The sequence below is a fragment of the Rattus norvegicus genome, chromosome 13 (assembly GCF_021556685.1).
Source record: "Rattus norvegicus strain SHRSP/BbbUtx chromosome 13, alternate assembly SHRSP_T2T, whole genome shotgun sequence".
In the NCBI taxonomy this organism is placed as follows: domain Eukaryota; kingdom Metazoa; phylum Chordata; class Mammalia; order Rodentia; family Muridae; genus Rattus; species Rattus norvegicus.
The window spans coordinates 105,479,084-105,488,566 of record NC_141546.1 but is presented as its reverse complement, the minus strand read 5'-3'; the positions used below and the strand labels follow the sequence as shown (position 1 = coordinate 105,488,566).

At 51.3% G+C, this 9,483-nt stretch overlaps 1 protein-coding gene across 1 annotated transcript; it reads left to right on the top strand.

The window, feature by feature from the left end:
- The first annotated feature begins 1,426 nt into the window (after nucleotides 1–1,426).
- On the top strand, nucleotides 1,427–8,221 carry Nenf (neudesin neurotrophic factor). The gene is given in 4 exon segments (NM_001002851.1): nucleotides 1,427–1,619; nucleotides 5,361–5,421; nucleotides 6,677–6,780; nucleotides 7,926–8,221. Coding segments are annotated over 4 exon segments (516 nt in total). The 5' UTR covers nucleotides 1,427–1,445; the 3' UTR covers nucleotides 8,103–8,221.
- The last annotated feature ends 1,262 nt before the right edge of the window (nucleotides 8,222–9,483 follow it).

Genomic DNA, 9,483 nt, shown 5'->3' with positions numbered 1-9,483 from the left:
AAGGGCCAGGAGCCTCTGCGAGTCTCCGTTCTCTGCCTTACATCACCTACATCACTGCAGCTATCAAACTCCAGCTTCCCTCCCAAGATTCCAGCCTTGATTCCAAAGGCCTCTTATTTCATAGCTCCAGCCAGGTGAGCCATGCCTCCCCCTCCTGTGGCTGGTCTTCTCTGGGTGGCCTCAGCCTCTCTGTCACCTGTGTGGCCAGCAATCTGTATTGTGGCCCTTCTGCTTTACTGTCGGATACAGCTAAGAAGTAAGTACTAGTAAACATTATTGGAAAACAGCTTCTATTTTCTTTTTAAATTTTATTGAGTGTTTTGTATATGAGTGTATACAGTGTTTTGCCTGTGCACCATGTTCATGCCTGGTGCCTGCAGAAGTCAGAAAGTTTGTCAGGGCCCCTGGGACTGGAGTTACAGATGTTTGCAAGCTACCATGTAAATGCAGAGAACCCAGGCCCTCTGGAAGAACAGGCAGTGCAGTTGGTGGGTGTGGTCAGTAGAAATTGCAGGAAGAATCTTGGCTTCAAGAGGGTCCGGACACACAGGCCTGCGGGGGTGGGGATGGGGGGGGGGGCTGGAGCGGCCAGAGTGCTCAAGGCCAGAGATATTGTCGAGATGTGTGAGGCCTCAAGGAGGCAGTAATATTTCACCCTGCGAGTTAGAAGGGCCTCTTTAACCTTCAGATTCTGTGACTTGGTGTAAAACAGATAATGTGTTGTGAATTTGGCACAGGCTTCAAAGCCATAATCTTGTTAGTTGAAACACAGTTCTATAAAAGATCCAGCCTAGGAGGATCTCTGTGAGAATGGCCTTGGGACAGAGTCAGCCTGAAATACAAAATGAAAACCTGGAAGGACAGGAGGGGGAGGGGAGGAGGAGAAGAAAGGGAGGGAGGAGGGGAAGGAGAGGAGGAGGGGGAGGGGAGAGGAGGGAAAGGCAGTGGAGAGGGGGAGGGGGAAGGGAGAGGAGAGGGGAGGGAGGGGGAAGGGGAAGGGAGGGGAAAGGAAAGGGGTAGGGGAGTGAGAAGGGGGAAAGGAAGAGGGGAGAAAAAAGGAAAGGGAAAAAGAAAAGAAAGAAAGGGGAGAAAAACAGATGGGGAAGTGGGAGGGAAGGAAGGAAGGAAAAAAGGAAGGAGAGAAAGATGGGGGAAGAGGGAAGGAAGGAAGGAGAGGGAAGGAGGGAGGGAGGAAGAGAGGGAGGAAGGGAGAAAGGGGGAGGGGAGAAAGTTACTCCACTAATCTATAATTCCAATTCTCTGGAGGCTGAGGCAGGAGGATCGCTGCCAGTTCAAGAACATCAAAGGCTACGTAGTAGGACTTAGCCTTAGAGAGAAAGGAGGAGAGAGAAGACATTGATAAGGCTGGATCCTGTCTTACATGGCCCCTCCCAGGTGCCGGCCGCGCTCCGCCCCGCCGTCCTCCCGCCTGCTCCTCGCTGTCCATGGCGCGCCCCGCGCCCTGGTGGTGGCTGCGGCCGCTGGCGGCGCTCGCCCTGGCGCTGGCGCTGGTCCGGGTGCCCTCAGCCCGGGCCGGGCAGATGCCGCGCCCCGCAGAGCGCGGGCCCCCAGTACGGCTCTTCACCGAGGAGGAGCTGGCCCGCTACAGCGGCGAGGAGGTAGGCGGCGCGGCCTGGGCCGGTGGTTGTCCCGGGCCGGCTGGTGGCGGGAACCCACGCGAGGCCCAGTGGAGGCTGGGCGTCGCCCTCATGCCCCACCCCGCGTTTCCGTCGCCCCGCCTTGTTGCTGTGGGTCTGATTTTAGTGTGAGTGTGACCTGGGGCCACATGGCTGACGGTTTGTGCAAAGTGACCTGCCTGAGCGCGCGCACTGAGCTAGGGGGCCTGGGCCCGACGATCCAGGCCTTCTCAGCCCTCACTTTTCCTGCTCTGGTGTCCCAGGCCTACTGAAGCTCACCCTTCAGACCCCATTTAGTGTCTGGGCCAGTGGGGATGAATGCAGAGGGGGAAGCAGTGCTCCCCAATACGGGAGCTTTAGACGAGGAGGATGCTGGGATCTAGTTTGGAAGAATCGGTTCCATGCCATTGCAGTGATTCCAGGAATTAACCCCCTGCCTATACAGAGAGGGAAACTGAGGCACGCGCCCAGTGATACAGGAGGGAAGGACGTTGCTTTGCTGAATCTATGTGTCCTGTGCTCTCTAGCCTCTGTGTTAGCGAATCTTACATAGACTTTACATACATGCGAGGGTCTGTCCAAGCAGATCATTAGGGATGAAAGCTTAGGCCAGTGGGTCTCAGCCTGTGGGTCCTAAAGATGAGGTAGCAACAGAAATAATTTTATGATATGGTTGGGGAATACTATGGCACGAGATACTGTATCAAAGTGTTGCAGCATTAGGAAGGCTGAGAACTACTGGTTTTGACCCACAGGTCCATAAGAACACAGGGATAGGAACATGACAGGATGTGACAGGGCTGTTAAGGGACAGTGGAGGGAACTCCTGGTGTAGACCACACTTAGCAAGGCAGGCCTGCAAGGCCATTCATTCCTTACTGATGCAGGCTTCTCACTGCCTGCACTGGGTGTGCAGTGTGCTTTATGTGGAGTACTCTGCGTGGGGACACCCAGACGAGCTGAGGGAGAACCCAGGGTTTCTAGTGGGTAGAGAACCAGCTCTTGATCGTTTACTGTTGGGGAAAGAGATGGTGAGAATAAACTGGGAGTGGATTCTCCTCTCCTATGCGTGAGTACAGCCCTCTGCAGAGCTGTTTGCTTTCATCCATATATGAGGGGGGGGTCAAGGCCCCCCCCAGCACAGAATTCAAGGAAAGGCACTCGCAGAGCCTGCAGAATTAGGACGGAGAAAAGACCCTAATTTTCATATTTCATATTGTAGATGGAGACTTAAGGATGAAGAGCCATAGGGGTTGGGGATTTAGCTCAGTGGTAGAGCGCTTGCCTAGGAAGCGCAAGGCCCTGGGTTCGGTCCCCAGCTCCGGAAAAAAAGAACCAAAAAAAAAAAAAAGGATGAAGAGCCATAAACTTGAGGTGGGAAGAACCGGGGAAGGAGATATCTGGGGCAGAGGAGTGCTGTGGGCAGAGTTACTAGAGTGTAGCGTTCTAGAAATAAGTCTGGTATGACTTCAGTCCTGGGAAATCACCCCCACCCCCGCCCAGTTAGCATCGTGGTTTGTGTGATGTGATATTTGGTCACTCTTAAGCTTATACCTTTGAATGGTACCCCACTTGGATTGATTCCTGCTGTGCTGTGTGGTTTGGGCCAAAGTTACTAAGCACCATGGTGGCCATCTTTTCAACTGTATGGTGTTGGCATCAGAGAGAGGGAGATATTATTACAACAGTTTGCAGATGGTGGGGCTGCCTGACTAGGCAGGCTGTACCAGCCAGGAAGGAGGCTGGAATTCTCCCACAGAAGGGCTGGCTGGCTTGCTTTCTCTCTTTTTTTCTTCCTTCCTTCCTCCCTCCCTCCCTCCCTCCCTCCCTCCCTCCCTTCCTTCCTTCCTTCCTTCCTATCTACCTGAGTGGTATTGAGACAGTGTCCCACTATGTCGTTCTGGCTGTCTTGGATTCACTATGTAGACCAGGGTGGTCGAAGAACTCACAGAGATCTCAAAGCAAGCACCCTGTGCCCTGCTAGGGAGTTTCTTTTTCCTCAGGGAACCTCTTGGCCTTTCAATGGATTGGGGCGGGTCACACCCACCCAGACTGTGATAAGTTCCTTCATGTCAAGTCACCTGGCTGCAGATCTCAGCCTCGTCTGTCACACCTGGCTGAGTACTGATAAATTCTGGCTTGGTACTCCCCCTCCCACGGTTACAGGGAGTACCTCCTCTACACAGGCGTCTTGTAAAGACGGATGGGGGACACACAAAGTGCTTGGCACAGCGACCCTGAACCAGCATCAGTGCCTGCTGACCTTATTATAAAAAATTAATTGAGAGTGTGTTGAGGAAAACCTCCCACTCAGGCACTCCCATTTTCTTTCGAGTTCTTTATTTTCTCCCATCCCTTTAAGTCTGTTGATAAATCCCTGTCCCATGACCCTGAAATAAGTCAAGAGTGCCACCTGCAGTTAGAACAGGCCCTCAGAGCAAAACAAAACAACAAACAAACAAAAACCTAAGCCAAAACCAAACCAAAACACCCACAGCAGGTTTCAGGCGGGCACAGAGAAGTGGTCAGGCGTGGCCCTGGGCCTGCTGGTGACGGACAAGAGGGCTGGCCAATGTCTAAGCCCTCCTGCCGGCTGTGCCCATGCTCCACCTACTTCCTCTCTGCCCACTGCTTCCATGGTCCTGCATTAGAGTTGCTGGAGCACTTAGCATTGACCACTGCTCGGCCAGAGGCAGGCAGGCAGGGCAGATGTCGAGGCCACTGCATGTCCCGGGTGAAGGACAGTGAAGGTTTTTGTCCTTTCCTGCCGCGCATATGCATTCCTGGACCCCTCAAGTTGAGTGACTTTGGGGCCCTACTCACTCCTCTACATCCCGGGAAGTTCTCTCTGTGCTAAGGGCGTCCTCTGGTGGGCAAGGGAGAGAAGACGAGCGGAGCCTTAGGTTCCAAAGCTCCGAGTTTGGTCCTGCCCCCTTACCCTACCCCACCCCACCCCCGCCCCCATTCAGTCTATGACATTCAACCTCCTTGGGTCCAAATAGTCTTACTCTGCAGGGTATGGTGGGGCAAGCCTGGAATCCCAGCCCTCGGGAAGACATTCAGGAGAATCAATCTCTGTCTCTCTGTCTCTGTCTCTGTCTCTCTCTGTCTCTGTCTCTGTCTGTCTCTCTCTGTCTCTCTCTCTCTCTCTCTCTCTCTCTCTCTCTCTCACACACACACACACACACACACACACACACACACACACACACACACACACACACACACACACACAATGACAGGGCATCTGATCTCATTACAGATGGTTGTGAGCCACCATGTGGTTGCTGAGAATTGAACTCAGGACCTCTGGAAGAGCAGTCTGTGCTCTTAACCATTGAGCCATCTCTCCAGCCTGATTTTACAAGTCTTAAAACTTTTATTAGGCTCTTCCGTTTTGTGGTCATCTCTCTTGAGTGGCAGCTGCCAAAATGATGTTCAATTCCTTTGTAGCTTCTGACCAAAGCCTGAACTGGAAAAGGGATTCCAAGGTCTCTTCCTAGATGTGGAGGGAGGCCATGTCTTTCCCTCTTTCTGGAGGGCAGACAGAGAAGTATAATGTTCCATTGACGTCCTTTGAGAGGGTGGCAAAGGGTGTGTGAGGCCACCACAAAGGTCCAGGTTCACAGGAAAAAGGACACTACAGTCCAGTGTTTTGTGATATAAGCTGCCCTCTGCACCAGTGACTTCCTCAGTACCTCAGGCCTCTCCCCTGCTTTCCAGGAGGATCAACCCATCTACTTGGCAGTGAAGGGAGTGGTGTTCGATGTCACCTCTGGGAAGGGTAAGTGGCTTGTCACTTCTGGGGAACTCGGGGCCAGAGCAGGTGCCTGGAGGGGCACGGGTACTGTCAGGCAAGGCCTTTCCTTCCCTCTGAAAGGCCGGGTGGAGCTAGTCCTTATCAATGTTTCACCAAAACATGTCTACATGCTTAGTATTTCCTACTGATGCCTCGTTTCTACTTGAAGGGCTGTGGAATTCAGTTCAAACCCCGTGGGCATGCTGTTGGAAGCCAGAAGTGTGTCCTTTAGCTAAAAATTGCTGTTATAAAAGTTACAGAACATTTCAATACCATGTCATAGCTTCCCTGCCTGTATCTACTGTACATCATTAATCCTAAGTCCATGTAGAAGACTTGGCTTCATAAGATGTTTAAGGCCAGAGGCTCTTCTTGTCTATGTTTGTTCATCTACATGCATGCATACATACATACATATATACACACACACACACATACACATATATATGGAGAGAGAGAACACAGACACACACACACACAGAGAAAGAGATTGAGAGAGAACACACACACAAACACAACACACAAACATACTACACAGACACATACACACACACAACAGACATACATACACTCTATAGACACACAGACACACTACACACATACACACACACAGCAGACATACAGACACACACACACACACACACACACACACACAAAGGATTCAACCCAGGACTTTATGTACCGATGACCCACATCCGTAGTCTCCCTCCCCCTTTAAGAACACTTTTTTTGAGTCAGGTGCAGAACTCACAATCCTCCTGCATCAGCTTCCTTTCTAGCTGTGACTACAAGCCTGCATCATTAGGCATAACTTACCTTTTAATTTTTTAAAAAAAGATTTATTTATTTATTTATTTATTTATTATATATGAGTACACTGTTGCTTTCTTCAGACACACCAGAAGAAGGCATCACATCCCATTACAGATGGTTGTAAGTCACCATGCGGTTGCTGGGAATTGAACTCAGGGCCTCTGGAAGAGCAGTCAGTGCTCTTAACTGCTGAGCCATCTCTCCAGCCCCCTATATTTTAATTTTTAAAGAGACTTCACTGTGTGTTTTCTGCAAACAATCTCTCAGATGACAGGTGCAGCACCATGTGTGTACCTGGGCCTCCCATCTGCCCTGTTGAGTCCATCCTCAGAACTACAGCCTTTCTAAGAACTGGGGTGTCTGGATAACCCTCAACTCCTGGCTTCTGTCCATGCACACCCACACTCTTCCTTCCTTCCTGCTTCAGAGTTTTATGGACGTGGAGCCCCCTACAACGCCTTGGCCGGGAAGGACTCGAGCAGAGGTGTGGCCAAGATGTCGCTGGATCCTGCAGACCTCACTCATGACATTGTAAGCCAGATAAGCCTTTGTCAAAACACTCCGTTCCCACTCTGTGGGTTTTGTTCTTGGGTTTTGAGTCACGGTGTTACTATGAAGCCCTGTCTAGACTGGAACTCTCTAGGTAAGCCAGGCTGGCCTCAAACTCACAGGACAGCTGGAGACCAAGGCAGTTTGGAACTTCCTGATGTGGGTGCTGGGAACGAAACCTGGGTCCACCAAGCCATGACTCCAGACTTCTAAGTAAGATCTAAAGAGAAAGGGTTTACTCTGGGAGCTTCAGTCCATGACTGACTGATATTGTGGCTAGAGTACGCAGCAGAGACAGCCCTTGCTCCTTATGACCAGGAAGCAGAAGAGAAAATGAAGTGGCCTGCCCCACAGTTCCTCTAGAGGGCACACTCTCAACGGAAGGACCTCTTCCTAGGCCACACCCCTTAAAGGCGCCGTCACCTCCCAGTAACTTCGCCCTGGAGACCAAACCTTTGACACGTGGACCTTTCACAAAGAGGCATCCTCAATCCAAATTACAGCAGATGGTGTACTTACGTGTTTAATGACAGAGAGGTGGACAGGCTGCAGTGCCGCCCACCCAAGATATCTCCTGTATCAGCTGACCGGCAAAACCCATGAAGCCATTGCTCCCCTGCACCCACACCCAGCTACACCCTGCTCTCACAGGGCACACGCAGACTCTGCTCACACACCCTGCATACACTTTGCTCACACACCTCACACACACATCCTGCACTCACGTCCTGTAAACACCCCTCCCTTACCCTCTGTGTACATACCCTGCAGACCTAAAGCTGCTTCTTTAAAAGTCCATTGTTCATTCTTTGATTTAAGATGGAGGGTTTTTCCCCCCCATACTTTTCTGGCAAGAATGGATATCATGAACACAAAAGCAGTTTCCCAGGGTGAGCCTCATGTGTTTCACTCCAGACGTGCTGACCCTGCAACTTAATTGCATAATCTGTGATGGGGAGGACTGTGCTCTCCTAAAGAAAGTTTTCGTTTTGTTTTATTTTAGTCTGTTTTTCTCTTGCCCTTGAAGTCTGGGGCTGGAAAGGCAGGGGCAGAGAGAGGACAGTGTCAGACACAACGTGTCACATTCAATCTGCTCATCTCTCTCTCTCCCATTTCTTCTGCCCAAGTCTGGTCTCACTGCCAAGGAGCTGGAAGCCCTCGATGACATCTTCAGCAAGGTGTACAAAGCCAAATACCCCATTGTTGGCTACACGGCCCGCAGGATCCTCAACGAGGATGGCAGCCCCAACCTGGACTTCAAGCCTGAAGACCAGCCCCATTTTGACATAAAGGACGAGTTCTAATGTCTAGCTGAGAAGCTGGTTCTAGGGAGAGGTGAGGGGACAGGAGTTAAATGTCCCACGGAACAAGCAGGGGAAGCCTCTGAGTGCTCTGCATCTGAATAAAACTGATATTTAACTGGGAGACTCTTTGTATTGTCCTTGGTCCCTGCTGGCCAGCACACGGGGTGGTGCTCAGCTATGACTAAAGGCCAACATGGCCATGTGGGCAGTGGGCTGGGAAGGGCTGGGAAGGACTCCTGATGCTACATTTGCTTCTATATTCCCCACACTCCCTACCCACAACCATGTTTCCTTAAAACAAAAAACAAATACCCCGGGGGTTGGGGATTTAGCTCAGTGGTAGAGCGCTTGCCTAGCAAGCGTAAGGCCCTGGGTTTGGTCCCCAGCTCCGAAAAAAAGAAAAGAAAACAAAACGAAACAAAAAAAACCCAAATACCCCATTGCAGCAAAAGCGTTTTCCTGTCTGCTTCCTACGCACGACTTGCAGGGGTGAAGTTCCTATCTTGGTCCTGATGCCCATGTAAGCAGTGGCAGGGACCGACTGCAGCCAGGATGACTCAGGGGACTGGAGTCTACCGTGGCAGAGCCTGGTCAGGGGCCACAGGGGACTTGGATGTCCTTCCCAGCACACACATGGTGGCTCACAGATTTACTAGTCCCAGAGAATCTGATGCCCTCTCCTGGCCTCTGTGGGCACCAGTATGTACACAGTGCACAAACTTACATGTAGACAAAACACCCACAAACGCTAGATAGATGGATGGATGGACAGACAGATAAGAATATGGGCTGGAGAGATGGCTCGGTGGTTAAGAGCACTGACTGCTCTTCCGGAGTTCAAATCCCAGCAACCACATGGTGGCTCACAACCATCTGTAATGGATCTGATGTCCTCTCATGGTGTGTCTGCAGACAGCTACAGTGTACAGTGAAACAAAAGAATCCTGTCTCGAAAAAACAAACAAGTTATATGCGTATGTGCATGCATATGTATGAGCGTGTCTGTCTGTCTGTCTGTCTGTCTGTCTGTCTGTGAGAGTGTGTGCATGTTTCAGTGCTTGCAGAGGAGCAAGTGGAGCAGAGGCCTGACTAGCAAACTCAGGTCCCTAGAGGTGACGGTCATGAGAGGTCACCCAACCCAGCCCCCAGCCTGACTCCTGGCTATAGACTGGAGAGGCCAGTGATCCTGCAGGGAGGGGGGAAGGATGTAGCAAGTTGGCACCATCTCTCTGGTGGGCGTCTGAACCCACAGGGCTGGGGAAAGTGCAGTCTCTGTCCAGGACATCAGATGTCACCGTTGCCCGGACACGTTTGATTCCCTGTATCTGTCTGTTCTCTGACTTTCCACCCCACACTAAGCAGTCTGTCTAGTTGACTGTCA